This window comes from Cajanus cajan, chromosome 6 (genome assembly GCF_000230855.2).
Source record: "Cajanus cajan strain Asha chromosome 6, NIPB_CcT2T_4, whole genome shotgun sequence".
Classification (NCBI taxonomy): Eukaryota; Viridiplantae; Streptophyta; class Magnoliopsida; order Fabales; family Fabaceae; genus Cajanus; species Cajanus cajan.
Genome location: NC_138522.1, coordinates 64999315 through 65020397, shown reverse-complemented (window position 1 = coordinate 65020397; position 21083 = coordinate 64999315). Strand labels below are relative to the sequence as shown.

Here is a 21083-nt window from a genome sequence, read left to right as displayed (position 1 = left end):
TTCCTAATGATGGATTCATGTGTGGAGAAGAATCTTTTTGATAACATGAAAGGTTAGGAAGTGTGTCTTACTATCATGAGTTAACGATGGAACGACGGTGCAAGTACTTAGAATATGAATGAGCTCTATTGGTTACCATCAGATAATACTTGTGGATTAGCTTCCATTGTAAGGAGGGAAAATCATAATATTTTATTTGAGATAATGATTGTTAGAATACAAGCAAAATCCTATATATTTCAAATAAGAAAGTAAGAGGGTGAGCATGAATTTATATATACATGTATTTCTATTGGTAAGAAGCATTTTGAGTAATGTTCAAAAGTGAAACTATAAGGATTTAAATTCAAAATGAACAATATCTTATCAATATAGCTATGTAGTAATTTTCAATGCTTAACATCCATCAATCCTATATTAAGACAACTTATTAATCAACTTAAACATAAATAGACTTGAAATACACTTAATTAATAATTAGATGTGAATAACTTACTATCTTATTTGACCTTTATTGAAAAGATTAATTCATCATAGACTAAGATAGTACACAAAGAAGCATTTTTTAAAATTTAAAAGAAAGATCTTAATAAACTCGATTACGTATTATCTTGAAATTAATGGAAACTATTTATGCATGGAATGATGTAATAATATTTTTTTTCTAAAAAAGGTGGTTTCCTATAAATGACTTGATGACATTTGGCACTAGCTTTATTTATTTATTTTAATTTCATTTTTACATTTTTTTAATTTTGACGAGTAATCAGTGATGCAGAGTAGTTTAGTTTATTTTTGGATAAAGATGACATAATTAGGCTGAAAATAAGAGATGGGTGGGTGGGACTCGAACATGCCCCAACTGCTCCGGAAAAGATAATTAATTGGCTTCCTTCACTTGTTTCTATTTAACAAATGACACTCGTGTCCTTTTCCCGTCTTTGGAAACAAGTTTACTTAACATGCTCTATATGCATATATAATATGCACAAATCATGAATATTCGTTACATCCACCCACGTAAGTGACTGGTGCAAAAGTTCACAGCGTTGTTGCTTTTTAGCTAAAAGTACTCTTATTCTTTCAAGTTTGATTGAAACAATGCAACAAACAAATAAAGGAAAAAGAAAGTATAATATTAATATGACTATGATCCAACAACTCTGCTCATGAACATAAAATTAAGTGAGATTCTTATTTAGAATGCCACGTCACGTGAAACCCGCGGTGCCCCTCTTCTCTCCATTTTTTTTTCTTCCAAATAATCTAAAGAATTAGAACTTGTGACAAGTGAGATTTTCTTTGATAAAACCCTATCACTTAGTTGGAGGGGGGACCTCAGCCTCAACTCATCACCTTCATTTTGCGTTTTTCAGTATTTTACATTTAGCCTTGGATTTGTCTCTTTTCGTTTGGTTTCTTCAGAAGATGTGTAATTATATATAAGTACATATATATGATATTAATGTTGAAGTACTTCTTTTAAGAAAAAGATAATTAACCTTTCCTTAAGGAAGATAATAGCAATAAGAAAAACGAGATAATGTAGGGTTTTAAAAAGATAAACTTCATACGTTTTTACTCTTATTATTTAAAGATGTTCTAGACTTTGTCCCATATGATTTTATTCCCATACAAAACAACAGTGAAAAGATAAAATATGATGAATAATCTCGTTTTGATTTTTTCCCCATCATTATGTTACATGTGTAAAGTATCAACTGATCAGGTTGAAATTTTTTGAAGTCTTATCAGTAAGTTATAGATTAATCTTTTTCGTAATATTATGACTGTTGTTAATTATATTTAGTTAAAATGTGTTTAATGATAATTGTTTTAATTAAAATATTTACATATTCAAGTGCTTGACTTTTGTATAGTTGTTTACGGTGGAATTTGTTCGTGGACTCTTTATGTTTGAACTAGCACGATTTCACGTTTCAATTTATGCGTGTTCGTGACATGACAGAATTGAAGACTTTCAGTGAAAAAATAAAATCGTACAAGCAACAAATAGAGTTTTCATTAAATGGTAACAGAATTAGTAAGGACAACAAAACATGTTCAGAATGACTACACTACACTAGGCTAGATTACGCTATGTTATGCTACTCCTAAAAAAGAAAAAAAAGAAAGGTGGTCGAGAAATCGTACCCAAAGCTGTCTCGTATGCACAGTATGCCTTATGCACAGGCTGCGGAGTGCATGTGAGGTATTGTGGGAATTAGATTTTCAACCCTCTGCTACGAGCATGGCTCGTTTAATTTATAGACAAAGATTTGGGAAAGGTAACTGTTTCTGACGTGCCCCGGAAGTGCATAACCGTTCTAAACTTCCACCTCGACCTCGTGGCTTATTCCCGGGCACGTCTTTGGATAACTCTTGGAACTGCTCATTAACTTCCCCAAACCATTCTGCAGCCTTTGACACTTATCCCATGATTTACTTCAACCGCTCTTAAATCGTGTCTCCTTTAAGTTCTTCATTCCGAGAGGTTGCGAAGTGTGTTCGTGTATGTCCGGATTCTTGGGATTTCGAGTAACCAACGAAAAATATACTACTCGAGTGTTTCCTGATTTTTCTTGTACTTTGAGAGGTTGGGAGGCTGTGAGCCTTTCTCCTGAGCAGCGTCCTTCCTAGTTCAATGATTTCGAGAGTTTCACGAAAAGTGTCTTCGTATCCTTCCTAGTTCAATGATTTCGAGAGTTTCACGAAAAGTGTCTTCGTGTCCTTCCTAGTTCAATGATTTCGAGCGTTTCACGAAAAGTGTCTTCGTGTCCTTCCTAGTTCAATTATTTTGAGAGTTTCACGAAAAGTGTCTTCGTGTCCTTCCTAGTTCAATGATTTCGAGAGTTTCACGAAAAGTGTCTTTGTGTCCTTCCTAGTTCAATGATTTCGAGAGTTTCACGAAAAGTGTCTTCGTGTCCTTCCTAGTTCAATGATTTCAAGAGTTTCACGAAAAGTGTCTTCGTGTATCTCTTGATTCTATTCAGGCTTCGTATGCCTTCTTCAGAAACTTCTTTGCCATTTTCCGATCACCTAGGATTTTTGAGCACTTCTGTATTTCGAGTGCCTCCGAATTCATTTTCCGGTACCAACAATAGTAAATTAAAGCCTAATATTAAACTAATAATATTAATAAAAAAAAACTATAGTTTCATACTCCTACACAGGAAGGTTTGTATGTAAACGTATGTAGGATTTTAAAGAGTGAAAAAGAAAGACAGGAACAGGAGTCCTAGCCTCCTAGGTACATATAGTTGATTGGGAATGAGTGGCTCAACAGGCTCGTAGGTGCTTATCAGCCTGAATAACATAGTATAAATGATTTTAAAGAGGAGAAACCAACATCAAAATGTGGACAAATGGTACCCCCTTAAATCATTGTTTTAAAAATGCAGATTCGTTAAAGCAATATATATTTATTGCTATTAACTAATATGTGGGTCTAGCTGGAATTGACGTATCAAATAAGATGTCAAATAAATAAATTTGGTTTTCGAAGCTCTAAAAGATCTTAACATATTAACAAATTTTATTCTTAAAAGTTAAAATGAGGTTACGAATTCGGCCATTGGAAGTTCCTTTCACTATAACCATTCATTGGCGACCATTTTAATTTTATATCCTTATGGATATTTTAGATATGTTAATTAAACATGTAACCTAATTAACTTAATGTGTGAAGTACATGATGTCCAATTTATTAATGTTAATGATCAATTTCAACACTTATATATACTTTTTTGTATCTTTTACTAATATTAAATAAATTTTAAAAAAAATACCATATTTTACACGAGAACTTTGGCGTATATGAAGTCTTGGACAATATCATAGTTTTATTCAAAGCTAACAGTTCAATGTCAAAAATAAGATATTCTCAACAATTTCTAGTAAGCATGCATTATTAGATAACTTGCATGTATGATTTTGTGGATGTGTCCTATATATCTATAAGAAGAATGATATACTCCTTCATTCGCTTCACAGTGAAAGTTAACCATACTTATAATTCTATTTTAATTAACATGTCATGAGTCATTCATTGACTCAATGATTGTTCTGAAAATGAATTATTTACTTAAATTTTTTCCTTTTTTTTTTCCTCGAAATGAAACTACAAAAACTGGTAGTTGAGCACCCTAATTAATTTAACATCATCCATGAGGTTAGCAAATCATGTCTGAATCTAGAACAGAACTTTTGGTATTGGAAAATTATTCTATATATCTATGTTAATTGTTCGATACTCACTAAACATCCATCATAATGCATAAGCCTAATTCATGTTCAAAAGGGCGAGAGCCATCCGTGTGCCAAATTTTATTAACTCTTACTGTATATCGAAAATATCAGTTATATATATATATATATATAGTAGACAACATGAATTCTGGAGAACGTTTCAGCCACACAGATTGAAAAACAAAACAAAATTCAAAAAAGTTACATAAAATATCAGTTACATATAGTAGACAACATGAATTCTGGAGAACGTTTCAGCTAAACAGATTGAAAAATTTCAGCCACACAGATTGAAAAACAAAACAAAATTCAAAAAAGTTACATAAAATATCAGTTACATATAGTAGACAACATGAATTCTGGAGAACGTTTCAGCTAAACAGATTGAAAAACAAAACAAAGTTATATCGTCGACAGCAGGGTTCGAACCTGCGCGGGCGAAGCCCAACAGATTTCAAGTCTGTCTCCTTAACCACTCGGACATATCGACACTTGTTGATGAGGATTATTTTACATATCTATTATTGTTTTTACCAAACAATGTATATTTCCAATGATTATATAAAACTATAACAGTAACACTTATATCATAATAATATATATATATATATATATATAATAAATTTATTTATTATAAATTTCAGTAAGATAACATAAAAATTGTCTTGGATACGGTTTGATTAAAAATTTATAAACTAATTACGAACGAGAAATAAATGAGAGCGTTAGAGTTTAAGCGGGTTCCTGGACGTCGTCGTTTAGACGTGGTTGTTTTGCTTCGTTCCAATTCCACCTCACATTTCTTATCTTCCATCTTCTCATGGTGGTGGAGTTTCAGTTTCCGATGAGAACCTGATTTCAGAACAAAAGCAAAATAATAAAAATGAACACTTTCATATCACCGCCTTCTACAAACAGTTACCTTAGTGGGGTCCCTTACTCTTTTATGTCTCCGCTTCGAAACAACACCATCAACCTTAACCTTCCAAGGTTCCATTCCACCAACTTCTTCTCACACTCTCTGCTTCGCGCCACACTCTCCGCACGTGCCACTTCCGATGAACTTGACACGCAAACACTAACTGAGGAACTTGCGGAGGAGACCAACGTGGAAGAGAACGCCAACAACGACGACGCGTCTACTTTTTCTGCTCCGATTGACAAAGAGCTTAAAAAGGTTGGTGAAACTTTAGTTTGAACATGTATTTTCAATTTAATAAGAATTTTAAGGATGCCCAGTTCGTAAAAAGCCATGCTTTTTTTAAAGAAAATTACTTGAAATTAAAACTTTTGCATGTTGGTGAGAGTTGATCAATGGTGATTTTGATGTTTGCTTTATGTGACAGGTTGCTCAGAAGACTGCTGCAACCTTTGCACCAAGGGCTTCCACGGCTTCAAAAAACCCTGCAGTGCCCGGAACTGTATTGTACACTGTTTTTGAGGTTCAAGGGTATGTATCAATGTTGCTAGGTGGAGCTTTGTCTTTCAATCTCATATTCCCTTCTGAGGAACCTGACATTTGGAGATTAATGGGAATGTGGTCCATTTGGATGTTCAGTAAGTTTTTACCTCCCAATTTCGTTCTGAATTCAAAGTTGTTTGAAAGAACATGTCTTTGCTTCTTCATGCTTTGAGTTATCAGTTATGAAAATTTTCAGAACCTTTTAAAAAGATTATGTACTTCCGAGAATTAACGTTTTGTATTTGAAATTGAAGTTAAATGTAATTATTATGAGTAGTTCATCCATGCTAATTATTGTTGTTAGATTTGGTCGTTTCAAAGGATAAAGTGAATAATCTTAGTTGTTAATATAAAAATCAATGGTCAATATTACATATGCATACATAATAGTATTAAAATATCAAGATTTGATTTTCTCATCGACATGGGCTAAATCCATTGTTGTTCATGTCTTAATGATTCTTTACCTAGTATGGATGTATGATGAATACAATTCATTATATATGTGCAGCAATTCCTTCATTACGAGCTCGAGATTGCTCAAAGAATGAGAAAGAAGCTCTCAACTATCTTTTTCTCCTCATCCCATTGCTCAATGTTATAATCCCGTTCTTTTGGAAGTCCTTTGCTGTTGTTTGGTCGGCAGATGTAGTAGCCTTCTTAGGAATGTACGCGTGGAAGGTACATATACTTTCTAGTTATCTAGATCTGTTGTTAGCTTTATTTCTTGTAACTTGATTCTTAAGTATGTCTCGCAGTTTGGATGGCTTCAGAGAACGGATTAGAAAACCCAAACTTGGTTTTTAACTGCTATCAAGGCTTGTTGGTTCTTTGCGTTCTCATTGATCTCAAATATATATGACACATAGCAAATTGATGCCACAGACATTCATTGGAGAAGTTCACACTTCATTAATCTCAAGGATGGATGAATTCTGTGTTAAAGTTCCAGTAGCCTTTTGCATCTTCTATGGAAGCAAGATACAGTCGTTACATTCTTCCTATTATCACTTGAAGAGAATGATATAGGTTCCTTAAAAGGTTTTGCATTTTGTATTATTGCCGTGTCTCACATTACAGGAAAACTGAAGTTCCCTAATGTTATCCAGAATCTCCCTAATATGAAATATAATGTAGCCATGATGCATAGATTTGTATCGCTGAGTTTCGATGGCGTTGAGGTATTTTCTTAACTGGACGAAATATTCATATCCGTTAATAGTGTATCCTTAATTCGAAAGGCATTTGAATATTGAGTGATTACTTAATTTTTGCCACAACTCTTTTTGGTGGCCTTGGCCATAATTTGGTTAAGATGACTATTGAAGAAACAACCAAAAGAATATGCGGAAGACTAGAGACAGGACAAACGAACTCTAATATTGTGAAAAATTATGAACAAATGCTTGCAGTCGCAATGAAATTGTGAAGAATTCAAATATCTTGATATTGTGGTTGCCTGCAATTTAATACCATTTGCAACGGCCTATGGTGAAAACTTTTCACCACACATTACCCAAAGGCAACGTTGACAATGAACAAAACAAAAAGAAAAAAAGCCGGTTGGTCCTCCCAAATTTTGGGAAGTAGCTACAATGCTACATGTTCAACTATTGGATTCTGTGTATCAAGTCATCTCTCACAATCATTCCTAAGCCACAACTGACGACAGACTTGCTACCATCTCCGGTGATTAAGGAAAACGAGTGAACCTTTGAACACAATTGACGACAGACTTTCTTTAGTATTCTAAATCTTTGAACACAATTTTCTCTTGGATGCATGTTCAACATGGTAACGCTACGGGGTTGACTTCCCTGGCAATGCATTTCATCAGATGAAGAGGGTTGAATTTGACAACCTCATACCATTGATAAACCCATAGAACAGCCATGAAAACACCACACATGAACAAGCTCTGAAGCTCCAAACAGGAAAGCTCAACATGGTAATGCGACCGATGAATTCCCTCGCAACATATTTCATCAAACAAATAGAGTTGGATTTTCTACATTTTTTTAATATTAAATAGTAAGTCATGGTTTCCAAATCGTACTTATCTATTTAAACATTAAAACTTGAATATTAAAAAAAATGGTATTTGCGGGATGCAACTTCCCTTTTTCCTTCATTTTATTAAGAAAAAAACAGCCAGCCATCTCTAACAACTACATAGAAATATTAATAAAAAAAAGTCACAACAAACAAATACAACTCTTTTAAACATTCATTCCATCGCTCATCCATTAGTTCCTTTTTATACTTTGCTCACCTCAAATGTGACTTACACTATTTTGGGAATTTTTTCTTTCAAAGTTTACACCAATTTAATACATTGTAAATCAAATTAAAGTAATCAGGCCAAAAAGCCCCACCATTTCACAATCTACCGCTTCTTTTTATTTGAGCTTCTCCTTTCTGCCTCTTTTTCGGCAACCAGAACACAAAACTCAGAACCAAGCATATCATGTATATCAAGATTCAAAGATAGGCTTAGATCAATAATTCCCTTGATGATTTCCAATGTAATATTGAAGCCTAAGGTTGATAATACTCTAATAGCATTAGCAGCTCTGCATATGTATTTTCTTGTCTCCAATGTTGTATAACTTTTCTCTTGTTCTTCAAGACTCACACTATTTTTACTAGGCAATAGAACTTGTGGATCAGATTGGTTCACTTGATCTTCTACCATGTCATCTTTGGCTTCAATATGTTCCCCAACCCATATGAACCCATTACAGCCAAGTATCAAATCAATACCAAATTCCTCCAGATGATGGAAATGTTGTTTTTGTCTCTTCACTAAATAAGGTGAGACTCTAAGCAGTTGACCTCTAGTAAGCTGTTGCACAACTGAGAGACATCAGTAACAGTAAAAGACTGAAGAAAAAAACAGAATATACTACAACATCCCATCAAGATAAACCCTTTAAGCACCATGGCAACCAAAATTGTTTTTACCCTCATTTCAAGATGTCTTCCTCACATTTCAATCACAAAAACGTATTTGGAAGCAGTGTAATTTTACATCTGTAAGTAACAATACCCATTTCTTAGAGTCTAGGGTCTCCTACTTCATGTAATGTACAACTACATTTTGAGGGGAAAAAACAGAAGCAAGTAAAAACAAAGTAATTAACATGATTTATGACAATTTTCAAGACTACATACCTTTCCATACTTCCGACTCCTTGCTTGAAGGTGTAAGCCATCATGCTGGAAACCACGAACTTCAGCCTGTGGTCACATACATAGTTCAGAAAAATAATCAACGATCATTTATTCATCTAATGTAAGTAATTTTCAGTAAGCACAACAAAACTAGACTTACACAAACAACATCATTCTCCTCAAAAATGCAGCGCATGTTTAGCTCGTCCACAGCGGTCCTCCGCCTCTAGCATGGGAAAGAACAGTTCTGAATGAGGTGGTTTCCAGCTTAATTGTGGCAGAAAGCAATATTTTATTTAAATAATTAAACACATTTTTTGCTTAAATCAAAACACCCTTTTATTTCAAACAAGCAAAGGCCCTAAATTTTCTAAAAACAGAGAAGTATAAGCTATACGAGTTACAGATAGTTTTATCATAAAGCATTGCAATACAAGATATATCCCCCAAAAAGTGAGTTATGAAATACCTGGACACCATCAGGCATATTCATAGAAGAAAGCATCAAAACTGCATCCTGACTGTAATTTATCTCCAATCTCCAACGCTTCTGAGCAACCTACACATTTATCAATAACACAATGGTAGTCAGAAAACACTAACAAGCACGAGTGAAAGCTTTGACAGAATAAAATTGTACCTCAACAACACGCCCTATAACGATGTCACCGACCTCAGGTTTATACCTACGAGTTACCACATTATTCATTTCCGTTAACGAAGATAACAACAGAAAGAAGTTGAGAAGCTAAGAAGTAAGATTACCGGGAGCGTAAGGCACGGACGTAGACAAGTTTGTTGACACGCTCAACGACGCCGCAGACGGTGGCGACGACTTCGCCGTTGAGGTCGGCGGTTCCGTGCCCCTTGAGAACGCCGTCTTCGTGGTTGACGGAGATGGAATCGGCGACGACCACCGAAGCATCGAAATTCACCTTCAATGACAGAGACTGTAACTGTTCTAGAGCCTTCTGAAGACGAACCTTCTGAGTTTGGCTTAACGGTAACTGTATCCCTCTCACTTCTCTCTCCATCTGTCTCTGTGCAAACACTGAAGAATGGAAGAAGAAGAAGAAACCCTAAACCTCACGGTGCTACCACCGCCATTTCTAATTCCTCTTTCAAACTTGAAGTTTGGGCTGTGAGCCCATCTATTAAATGGGCCTTCATGTAACAGGTTTTCACTTTTACTTTTCGACTGGTATTATATTTTTTAAAGAACAAAATTAGACTTTTAATTTTTTTTACATTTAATTAATTATAAATTATAAATTTGGATACGTGTGGCGTGTGTAAAGCATTTAGTTTTATTGGACGTTATCCTAAACCTTGGATTACGGGATGTTAGTTGCTAGTTACCCCCACGCGTTCTCATATTCTCACAGTATGTATATGTTTACATATTCTCAAATCATTCCCTCACACACTCTCTGCATTCCTCATGAATTTCTTCGCATCCGTTTTCTCCGACGATCCAGGCCCTTCCGACAATGACCCCTCCGGCGCCGCCCAAATCAGAATCCACAGTCTCTGGAAAACCCTAAGCGCCAAATCCGAATCCATCATCGAGACCTACCGCCGCGACCTCCAGGAATTCGGCACCGGCCTCAAGAAGGAGATAGAGGTTGCTCACGGTTCCCTCGAGACGGTGGGCAACGCCATTGACCACTTCGGGAACACCGTCGTCAAGGGAACCGCTCAGATCATGTCTCACGGCAAGGACGCCATCCTCCATTCCGACGACGACAAAAAAATTAACAACAGCACCGGAAAGGGTTTCAATTCGAAACGGTATAGTAGGTTTGACGCTCAGGTTCGTGCCATTCAGGGTGACGTTAGCACTTACTCCGAAGTGCCCCAGGATTTGGACGAGTTTAATAACTGGAAGTCGGGGTTTTCGCTGGAAGGGAAGTGGGACGAAATGGAAGGGTTTCTGAGAGAGAATGAGGCTATGGAGAGTGTTTATAAAAGGTTTGTTCCTAGTGTTGTTGACCGTGACATGTTTTGGTTTAGGTATTATTATAGGGTTTATAAGTTTAAGAAAGCTGAGGATGTCAGGGCGAGGCTCGTGAGGAAGATGTCCAGGGAAGAGGAGAATTTGAGTTGGGATCTTGATGATGATGATGATGATGATGATGATGATGGAGATGTGGGTGGTGATGGAACAAAGAGGTCGAATGTGGAAGAGGTGCAAAGCAAGGGACTCGGTAACAAGAAGGATGAGTGTGTTGAAGAATCAAAAGTTGACAAGAGTGAAGAGGCTGTTGAGAATAAGGGTGATGGGAGCAAGAAAAGTAGTATTCATGAAGTGGATAACACTGGGAATAGAAATGATTCTATTTCCGGTGTGGATTCTGATGAGAAGCTGGTAATGAAAAGGAAGGTTGATGATGGAAAAGCTCCACCGGTTGCAAGTCAGCACTTGGGGAATGAGAATGAGAAGGAGGAGGAGGAGGACTTTGAATGGGATGAGATTGAGAATTTTAGTAGAATTGACGGTGAAGGGAAGGGGGCTAGGACGGGTAGCCCAAGCAAAGTTGATTTGCGAAAGCGCCTCAGTGTTCCACAAGAACAAGAAGATGAAGACTTGAGTTGGGACATTGAAGATAATGATGAGCCTGCTAAGGCATGAGATATTGGGCTGCAATTTCGTGGGAATTATACATGTAAGTGTGGTTTTAATATTAGAAACTAGCATTCTCTTTTTGTTTTCATAATTTTATAAATTTCTTAGGAGTGTCACTATTCCACATTTTTAAATCTATGAAAAGCAACTACTTTTATTGATATACCCCTTTTTAATTTTATTAAATGTTTTTTGTTTTGGATACACCTCAAAATATGGTGACTGCAAACAGACACTTGGGTGATATCGTCTTCCTTACTGTTTCTTTTATTTGATAACTTATGAACCAGTGATAATTATGGGTGGTCACTGGCATGAAAATCTGTCCATTTTGTAAGTAATTGGATATAGCTCCTTCACGTGGTGAATTGTTAAGTTTTAACTCTGTTCCATTTAGTACCTAATTTGTTTCAAGGTTTGGCTAATCATTGGTGAATAATAAGAAATCAAAATTAATATGTTCTGAATAAAGACAAATATAACATTTAATTTTATCAATGCATTCCTACCCTGATTGCTAGTAAAACATAATTTATCGATTTCCAAACCATTGTTGTTCTTAGCATAATGGTTAGCAAAATTATTTGTCGTATCGTAGTGTTTTCTTTAACAATGACATGAAGTTATGGTACGCTTCTCATTGAATAAGTAATAGAAGAATTAACCAAATATAACATTTAATTTTGAAATCTAAGTAAGAACTTATAGATAGATGCGAAATTATTTGAAATGTCGAGGATCTGAGAACTGCATAATAAAATCTTCACGGAAGCATTTATTTCAATAGAGCAATTTTTAAAAAAAAATTATTTCAGTATAAACTGTTGTTAACAGTCAAGTGACTTATATATTGGAAATGTAAAGGTATGTTCAATGTTGAAGTTAGTTAAAATCATAAGGTACTACTTTATTCAAATTAACAATAAATACATTAGAGATGGTGGTACTCTTTTTTCTTTGTTAGGATAGAGATGGCTATTAATAATGTTTTGGATGTCCTGAACCACCTTTTAATACTCATCTGTCTGGAAGCAGCCTATACAGCCAGTTGACGGTCAGACACAAATTAAACCTCTAAAATGAAAATATAAATTACCATTCTTATAAAATTCTATCCCTGGTATAATTCACATTCTCCAAAGCCCTTAAGCTGATTGGAACCGACAATAAACTATTGTAAATACTATATTCTAAGTTATCTATCTAAAAAGCAAGTAAAAGGGAAAATGTGGAAGAAAAAAATGAATGAAACAAACTCTCGCAACCCCCTGGGTCCGTTTGGACAACAAAATAAATACTCCAGATTCCGGATCAAATAACCGAGGCATGAAAGCCACCGTTCTTGATTCACATTTCTTTAAACCCAAGGCAGCTTCGAGATTAAAACCATACTTATCCTTCAACAACAGCAATGCTGGGTTCAGAAGTGGACTCTCCCATGTGTGACTCGACTGGTGAAGGTAATGCCATAAGGCGTCCTTTTTGGGCACGCGGTGGAAGATGCCTTGCGTGTTTTCTGGATGCCCCCTTCCAAGGCAAGAAAACCCCAGTCCCACCTTGAGGAAGTTTACGAGTGTTCACTGCCATAGGGCGCATAGGGGTTAACATGACCATTGGAGCACCAACTAATCCCCATTTGGGCATCATATCCATAGCCTCATCATAGCCACTTAGAGCTCCATTCGGCAAAGTATATGGGCTAGCAATGCCAGGTTGCCAAAGGTTCATTGCAGTTGTCATGGTAGGACTTAGTGGTTGACATTGATTGGAGTCTGGCCTCAGTCTGAAGAAGGTGATGCTCACCCTTTTGTTAGGGGATGGACACATTACGTTCCTTGCCATGTCAGCACTGTTTCCTCTCATCACTAAAAGAGACCTACATTGTGTTTCATCATCTAATCACGTATTATAAACTACTACAATGTTATGGATCAATAGAAAACCATTGAAGATATGTAAAATAACAATAATGGTTTGAGCTAAATGCTAGAAATGAGAAACTAGCGTTTTTTTTCTTCTAAAGACATAACATTAAGGTGCCAATCCTATCGGTGTATATTGATACAGCCCCTGAAATAGTAGGAAGCTACTTGTCGAGTCACTCTATCCATATCTAACATTCCTTAAGAACATCTCAGAAACTTTCATACCTTGAATGCAGACGAATTTAATACTTGTTTAACAAGGAAAACTTAACCACTTTAAACACATAATATACTATATTAAAGAGAAAAATATGTGGAGAAATGAGTTTTCCGGGATCAGGGTGGAGACTTCTGAAGGACCTAGTGCCAAGGATGGAAATTTGAATCTAGGTGTCACTTCTGCAATCTAGTAAATGATATTTCCAGAACAAAAAAAATAATTGTCCCCCAAAAAATCTGCAAGTACCTATTTTACTCCATAAAAATGGAAAATGGAAGCAATCTAACCCAATAATTAGGGCATTATGTGAACATTTAGTTTCATCCTCTAAAAAGGTTATATGTCCAATAAATGAAGGTATTCTGCCTTTGTATCCCGAAATATAACTGCACTATTAAAAATAAATGGAAAATTAGGACCCCAAAGAGTGTAAGTTGTTTAGTATATACCCTTCCTTCAATGAGAGCATGAGCGGCCCCTTGTAGTTTCCATCAGTTTCACTCATAAGGATACGCCCAAAAGCCATAGTTGATTCAGAGAGAAGAAGGGTGGATAGAGGTTGGTCCAAATGCGGTGGTTTCAGGAATGGCTGAGAAAATTCCCCCTACAAATTATAGAATTATACAGACATTAATAAATGGTTACTCCCTTGGAGAAATGAATGCTTATAGTAGCTTTCGAGATCAGACTAATACAGGATAAGGGAGTTATGATTACGGAAACACGAAATGTTTACCTCTTCAAAAAAGTTAATGATACAACCGTTTGGCCTTTTGTACTCTGGAATTAATTTCCATTGAATAAGGTGATCAATAACATCTTGGAGAAGTGCTGGAATTGGCTCTATATTACCTGTAAACAAAAAAGGAAAAGCAAGCTGAATTTCATAATTCATAGAAGAACCAAATTACAGTTTTGTTAAGGTGTAGAAAGACTGCCAAATTATTATATCTTCCTTTAAATAATTTTTTTTCTTACTTTTGGTATCGTCCTTTATCTGTCCAAATATCGGAACACCGAACTGAATCAGCTCTCTCTTGTTTCCTTTCATCTGTTTGTTGAATAGTATAAAAGTTTCACCTACATTTATTCAAGAATATCTGGTGAGAACGTGACATATATTATATACAACAGGACAACTTGCGTTAAATCATTGTGTGTCTAAACCTGTCTTGTGATTGGTGACAGTAAAAAAAATACAACGAAGACATACAACCGCAACGGTGTTGAGAAAGATAAATACAGGTCCAGAAAACACTAAATTTATTATAATGGATTACATACATCATGATATTGATTACATGTACTATACTGAAATTTGTTGTCCATTGTATAAGTAAGTCCCGAGTCCCAAAATTAAACAAACAAACAGCTGCCACATGTCTTGATATTTCATTTGTTATTGCAGACGACCAAAATCATAAAAATTAGCATTATATAAAGTAATTAAACGTGCAGGAAATAACGAGTTAATGGTGATTTACCTGAGAGTTCCCCGTTCTGGCCAGCAGCATGAATCTCATTCACAAAATCGGTCAGCTTGAAGATTTCTGATTCAGAAAAAACGTCCTCATACAACTTCAATCCTTTCACAACATTCACCTGCTAATTGCAATCATCTGTCATTCAGCAATATCCAGCTGCTTCTTATTACAAAAACTAGTGATACCAGCTCTATGAATCCATGCTTCTTTATTAAAAATAAGGTATTGAATATTGAGGTTGTAAACGAAAGAACTTGCCATATGCCCCTTCACGGACTCTTTTGCTGTGAAACCTTTTGTCAGCTTTATTTGTGAAGAACGTCCTTCACATTCTTCATGTTTGGAACATATATTATTGTTTATCGCACTTGGTTGCATTTCCTGAGATCCTGTACTCCAGAACAAAAAAAATCCAGGCAACTTTTAGCACTCAACGAAAGAGGGGGAATGGATTGACTTACCACCTTAAAGCATTATATTACACTCATCTTGTGTAGTTTTAAGGCAACACAATTTCATCCAAAGCATTATATCCAGTAGTATAGTTTATTGCAATGATTTATTACAATTATTACACTCATCCTGTGTTAGAATCTTGAAGATCTCCCATTAACTAATGAAATAATTAAAATAGTACATATAAGTGAGAAACATATTTTAGTGTAAGGTTGAGTGGTGATTATTGCTGATTAATTTTATAAGGATGAGTTAAACCCAAACTTAGATTAGATTTTGGGTTGCATGGTTAGGTTAGCCCCATGCCTTTGGTTATCTTGTAGTATGACAAATCCTACCTGCTCTTTAGTGATAGTTAACGGAGAGAAAGAGAGATTTGAAAAAGGGTTAGCAACAAAGCAATCCGAAGCCCAAACATTGTCATCGTCACCATTAGATCAGTAAGTTTGTTAAATTGGAATATCACATTTAACAATTGATTTTGCTGTGTAATTGTTGATATACATGTGCTACCCTTCCAACAAAGTAACCGGGCGTTAGAGCTCCCCCACCACTACCAAACCAATGTCCCAAGGAAAGAGTCCAGTTAATAGGTACAAAATGGGCAGGCCACTGGAACAAATAAAATTATGATAGTAGCACATGTCTCCAGTTAGGATATGAACGCAACCGGTTGCTCAAACATGCTTTGTTTTTATTTAGAACCAAAAACTGAGTAATAATACTTAATACACATGCAACAAATTCTTACATTACTTTTTATAATTTATTTTTTTCTCTTTTTCTCTCTCTACCACTTCACTCATCATATCTCACATTTGTCTTTCTATCTCTCTTATACTCTGTTTTAATGAAGAATGAAATAGGGAAGAAAAATAAAAGAGATAGAAATATGATAAATAAATAAAAAGGTATTGTTCAAATAAATAGATATAAAAAGAAAACAAGTGAATAACACTTAAATGAGAGTGGGTATAAATAAATAAATTATATAAAAACTATTATACTAACTAAAAACAACTAACCCAAAATTTTAAATTTTTGAACTGTATTATTTATTTATTCGCATAAAACTATTTATTTTTGTTTTTTTTATGTTATAAATAATTTTTTTAATTTTCATAAAAAAACAAAAAAAAAATAGTTAATCAACTTCCCTCGCATTTCAAGGCACTTGTGAAGGATATTTTATTCATCCAACGTTCTTTTTTTTAATTTCTCTTCTTAAATAAATAGTTAGAATTTAATATTTTTTACATTATTTGTTACCCTACTATTTACACTCACAAAAAAGTTTTGTTACATATATTTGGTTTAGATTTGACATTTTTGGATCCAAATTCAGCAGAGGCAACAGAATGAAATTCAAGCATTTTCTTATATATTTTTTAACATGTAAATGTCTTTCAATGTAAATCCAAAACATGTAACCAGACTAGTTTGGATCATTTCCAGCCTCACCGGTCAATTTTTCTTTACAGTAGAAATTAGGACCATTAGATTGTTGTATTACAATTGAGCTAAGATTATAAGATGATGACTGGAGCCTGGAGGAAACTTTGACTGCAAGGATCCAGATCCGTAAGCAATCATGCACTAAGAATTATTGCAAAAGTATTAGTCCTAAACAGAACATATTTCGTTTCCTTTTTTTTCTTATGCTACCCTTTATGAATTATGTTCACTTTCTAATTTTCTAAATCCTAATATCCTCCTACCCATAATTAAAGTCCATTCATCGGATCCTTCACCCAGTAAGCAAGAGTCGACGGAGTTGACTTGCCAACTTGGACCTAATTAGGATGCAGCATTGAACAATGAACAGGTGTTCATAGGGAATAGCACCTAATATGTCAAAGCTCAACTACCCACCCATTCAAACACAAACCGGCACGTGGTACGATACCAATAGATGGAACCACTCACGTAACGTCAACAACAGCATCATGCAACCGGCTCTGATTCTTCCGCCATTGCACACATCTCTAGGTGTACCCCGCTAACGTTGTTGTATTCGCCTCTGCCTAAGGCCCATTTAACAACCGTGTCCGTAACACCAAAGTACCCCCAAAACGTATACAAAATTAACAAATACAGAAAGAAAAATGATAACTCCTCATAATAATAATAAAAGGCTAAGATCTCATTAAAGTAAGAAATCTCTGTATTTTAAAATAAGTTATACCTTAAAATTAATTTTTTATTTCACATTAGATGAGGTTTTAGGTTTTCGATAAAATATAAATATTATATTTTAATTTTATCTTAAATAAATAATTAATGTGAGTTTTAATTATAAATGACAATGTTTGTAAATACTACTCCGATCCCGCAACTAGAAAATAAATAAAAAAATCAGATGTAATTAACCCGGAAATGAGATAGAGAATAAATAAATAATCAGGATGGTTTCATTTTTTTCTCTCATTAAATTATTAATTAAATTTCTTATTTTTTGTAAAAAAAACTCATACCTCATTTATTTTGAAATGGAGAAGTAATTAAGGAATTAATCAAAAAAATTATTTAAAAACAATTTGTGAATTGAAGATCATGATAAATATAAAAAAAAAAAAAAAACACACACACACACATTAGGTAATGAAACAAAAGAGTAGTTTTCGATTCATGTTAATTTTTTCTCTTTCACATTTTCTTTACTTTACAAATTCTTTCACCGGAAAAAAATAAATATAAAAGAACTTTATTTTTTATTGAATTCAAGATATTATCGTATACAAATCATTTATTTGTACAAGGTGGACCTGATTTTCGTTAATATTAAAATAATATTTAATCAGTTAAATTCAGCTCAATAAACAAAACAATCAATAACATAATTTAATTATATATTATACTTTCTAAAATTGTGGGATTTAATTATATATACATGAAGGAAATAATATGATTTTTATGTGTTATTTATTATACCTTTATTGAATAACATATTATAATGTTATCATACGTAATTTTTTTTTCTTTTTTGTAAATTTATCATACGTAATTTGGTAATGGAATAAACAAATTATATATTTTTTAATTAAATTCTCAAAGTATAATAAAAATTAATAATTTTTTGAGTGAGCAACGAATATAATAAAAATTGAACATAGGACCTGGTATACCCTATTGGTTTAACAAAAACTAATATGAAAAATAAGAATTCAGAATCAAAATGTAATGTAATGAAAATAATTATCGAACATATTCTCTGCGTGGCATTAGTTTAATAACATAGCTATATATACAAAATAAAAAGCGCCACAAAAACTTTTTTCTTTTTAAATGAAAAGGAGAAACAACCCTATTGGCGATGATTTTGCTTCGCCTAAAAAATTTGATTAAAAATTAAAGCGATCAAAACGTTGAACGACGTCTGCGGTCTACCATTGCGCAACCGAAAATTGACTTCAATGCATAAACAATCTAGAAAACTAATTTTCATGAAAAATATCCTATTAGCTCGATTTCTTCGGCATACATCAGAGAATAAAAATACTTTTTTCTAATATATTGATTGTCTTATAAAAAAATATATAAAAAGCCGAAAACCAAAAGGTTTGTTCCCGTGAAGAGACACAGAAAGTTTTCACTCTTCGTGAGTCACAAAAAAAAAAGGCTACGGTGCTTTCAGGCTAAACACAAATAACTATCGAATAATCTGAAAATTGAATTGTATTATATCGCTTTAAGATTGAAAAAAAAAAAAAAAAGCCGTTACGGGGAGAATTCAATTCCCGGGCAAAAGGAGGAAGGTGAATCGCGAAAGAGTATAATAAGATATCACAGGCGAAATTGAAGGTGAATCGCGAATAGTAAGTAGTAATATAGAAAACTGAAAAATAAAAAAAATTAAAGAAGATGAGTGTGGAATCGATTATTATTATTACCTGAATCAGTAATCTCACTGTCCGGCGAATCATACTCCGGCGCAGCTTCGTCACCTTCGTTTCCGCCACTCTCCGCCGTTTCCTTCTCGAATTTGCCTTCCTCGTCGTCGCTTTTCTTGGCGCCTTCGACCTCCGTTTTCCTCTCGGCGACTCTGCGCAGCTCGAGAGCGACGTCAGCGATGGAGTGATACTTCTGCATATGGATGACGGGGATCCAGTTGAGGCGGCGGCGGTGGATGGCGGCGAAGGTGTCGTCGTAGTCGGAGGAGGCGGCGGCGAGGTGCGCGAGGTGTCCGCATAGGGCGTCGATGATGGCGTTGGCGGCGGCGAACTCGCCGCGGAACCAGGCGAGAATGGCGTCCTTGGCGAAGGAGTCGGAGACGATGAGCGGCGGCGGCACCATTGCCGGTGGATCGGTCCGCGATGGTGGGACAGCCGCCATGGGCAGGGGAATGTGAAAGGAAAGAAAGAAACAGAGAGAAGAGAGAGAAAGAGAAAGTGAAAGTGAAAGAGAAAGAGAGAGAGAAGGTTGTTGTTATTTTGTGTTGCAATTGCGTGAGAGAGAAATTAATTGGAGTAAGTCACATGAGAATGAGATGCAGTGCAGGGGAGAGGAGTTGAAGGGGGTTTAGCTATAAAGAGGAGTGGGATTTTTCATTTTTCATTTTTCATTTTTCATTTTTCATTTTTCATTTTTCATTTTTCATTTATGCTCCCTCTCTTGTTCTTTTCTATCTATGCCAATGCCAGCTCCCTAGTACCTCCTGCCCTCAAATGCTACGTAAAGGTAAAAACTATTATTTATTTAATGAAAAGGAAAAAATGAAATATTGACAAAAATGATTTACAAATTAAAAGAGATAAAGAAGGATTTTCACATATTAATGAAGATTAAAAAAAAAAAAAAGTTATAAGTTACTTCAATTAACTTATGAAAAATTACGTACCAAACAAATTTATTTTTATCAAATTAATTAATAAACTGATTTTAAAACAAGTGATTTTAAGTTCTTAAAAATATGTATCATAAAAAAAGTTTTTTAAAAAAATATAATTTCATCTAATCTAAGTAATAGTAAAATAACTCTTTCAAGATGTTTGGTAAGCTTAAAAAGAAAAACAAACTTCTAAAGAGTACAACACTCAAATTAGTATATTTTGGAACAACATTAAATAAGTAACGAAGCATATCAGATGGAGGTTGTTATGAGGGCTTTTATAGAAGGATGACTAACATGTTTGGTGATCTTATATTGCCATCTTGTCATATATGCTTAGGAGATAAATTGTAGATCACGTTAAACTCTCTCGTATGCAATATATGCACGCATATGTGACAAAGGTGGTTACATGATTTCAAGGATTGAACACAAGGCGGCTGCTAACTTGAATTTCGGTCCTTTAGTATACTCGGTAGAGTAATGACAATAAAGAAGAAACAAAGTGTGTTTTGTGAAGGTTGTATTTATATGGGGTTGGGTAATGTGTATCATCCTATATATCCTGTTTACTGAGAAAGTCACTTGCAGATCATCTTGAGCATATATCATGTGCAAAGTGCATGCATGCAACAAGGGTGGTTGAGTGGTTTCAAGAGT

The 21083-nt window shown here is 34.7% G+C and overlaps 4 protein-coding genes and 1 non-coding gene across 5 annotated transcripts; 2 read left to right on the top strand and 3 right to left on the bottom strand.

Annotated features, from left to right (window-relative positions):
• Window positions 1-4656: 4656 nt before the first annotated feature.
• TRNAS-UGA (transfer RNA serine (anticodon UGA)) lies at window positions 4657-4738 on the bottom strand. Its single transcript has one exon. It is a non-coding gene; the product is annotated as a tRNA-Ser (tRNA).
• Window positions 4739-4969: 231 nt separating this feature from the next.
• On the top strand, window positions 4970-6874 carry RPH1 (resistance to phytophthora 1). Its single transcript, XM_020357065.3, has 4 exons — window positions 4970-5425; window positions 5595-5805; window positions 6222-6391; window positions 6469-6874. The coding sequence occupies exons 1-4, from the start codon at window positions 5132-5134 to the stop codon at window positions 6493-6495; spliced, it is 702 nt and encodes a 233-aa protein (XP_020212654.1). The 5' UTR covers window positions 4970-5131; the 3' UTR covers window positions 6496-6874.
• A 996-nt stretch (window positions 6875-7870) lies between these two features.
• On the bottom strand, window positions 7871-10042 carry RRP4 (ribosomal RNA processing 4). Its single transcript, XM_020356980.3, has 6 exons — window positions 9650-10042; window positions 9525-9570; window positions 9354-9443; window positions 9045-9110; window positions 8885-8950; window positions 7871-8555 (listed from the first exon to the last, which is right to left on the bottom strand). The coding sequence occupies exons 1-6, from the start codon at window positions 9916-9918 to the stop codon at window positions 8097-8099; spliced, it is 996 nt and encodes a 331-aa protein (XP_020212569.1). The 5' UTR covers window positions 9919-10042; the 3' UTR covers window positions 7871-8096.
• A 179-nt stretch (window positions 10043-10221) lies between these two features.
• LOC109797074 (BSD domain-containing protein) lies at window positions 10222-11673 on the top strand. Its single transcript, XM_020356979.3, has one exon. It carries the CDS (start codon window positions 10326-10328, stop codon window positions 11514-11516), a length of 1191 nt encoding a protein of 396 aa, XP_020212568.2. The 5' UTR covers window positions 10222-10325; the 3' UTR covers window positions 11517-11673.
• A 903-nt stretch (window positions 11674-12576) lies between these two features.
• On the bottom strand, window positions 12577-20079 carry LOC109795704 (RNA demethylase ALKBH10B). Its single transcript, XM_020355216.3, has 7 exons — window positions 19486-20079; window positions 15398-15528; window positions 15140-15257; window positions 14634-14735; window positions 14392-14507; window positions 14105-14259; window positions 12577-13386 (listed from the first exon to the last, which is right to left on the bottom strand). The coding sequence occupies exons 1-7, from the start codon at window positions 19925-19927 to the stop codon at window positions 12903-12905; spliced, it is 1548 nt and encodes a 515-aa protein (XP_020210805.1). The 5' UTR covers window positions 19928-20079; the 3' UTR covers window positions 12577-12902.
• Window positions 20080-21083: the final 1004 nt, after the last annotated feature.

What these genes read in the sequence shown, in the direction of transcription:
- LOC109797074 (XM_020356979.3), top strand. Translation starts at nt 10,326, where the DNA reads ATGAATTTCTTCGCATCCGTTTTCTCCGACGATCCAGGCCCTTCCGAC.
- RPH1 (XM_020357065.3), top strand. Translation starts at nt 5,132, where the DNA reads ATGAACACTTTCATATCACCGCCTTCTACAAACAGTTACCTTAGTGGG. An exon ending in TTGACAAAGAGCTTAAAAAG is followed by an intron (nt 5,426 to 5,594) that starts GTTGGTGAAACT and finishes TTTATGTGACAG; the next exon opens with GTTGCTCAGAAGACTGCTGC. An exon ending in GTGGTCCATTTGGATGTTCA is followed by an intron (nt 5,806 to 6,221) that starts GTAAGTTTTTAC and finishes ATATATGTGCAG; the next exon opens with CAATTCCTTCATTACGAGCT.
- RRP4 (XM_020356980.3), bottom strand. Translation starts at nt 9,918, where the DNA reads ATGGAGAGAGAAGTGAGAGGGATACAGTTACCGTTAAGCCAAACTCAG. An exon ending in GTCCGTGCCTTACGCTCCCG is followed by an intron (nt 9,571 to 9,649) that starts GTAATCTTACTT and finishes GGTAACTCGTAG; the next exon opens with GTATAAACCTGAGGTCGGTG. An exon ending in GGAGTCGGAAGTATGGAAAG is followed by an intron (nt 8,556 to 8,884) that starts GTATGTAGTCTT and finishes GTTGTGCAACAG; the next exon opens with CTTACTAGAGGTCAACTGCT.
- LOC109795704 (XM_020355216.3), bottom strand. Translation starts at nt 19,927, where the DNA reads ATGGCGGCTGTCCCACCATCGCGGACCGATCCACCGGCAATGGTGCCG. An exon ending in CCAGAACGGGGAACTCTCAG is followed by an intron (nt 14,736 to 15,139) that starts GTAAATCACCAT and finishes GAATAAATGTAG; the next exon opens with GTGAAACTTTTATACTATTC. An exon ending in TCATTAACTTTTTTGAAGAG is followed by an intron (nt 14,260 to 14,391) that starts GTAAACATTTCG and finishes TATAATTTGTAG; the next exon opens with GGGGAATTTTCTCAGCCATT.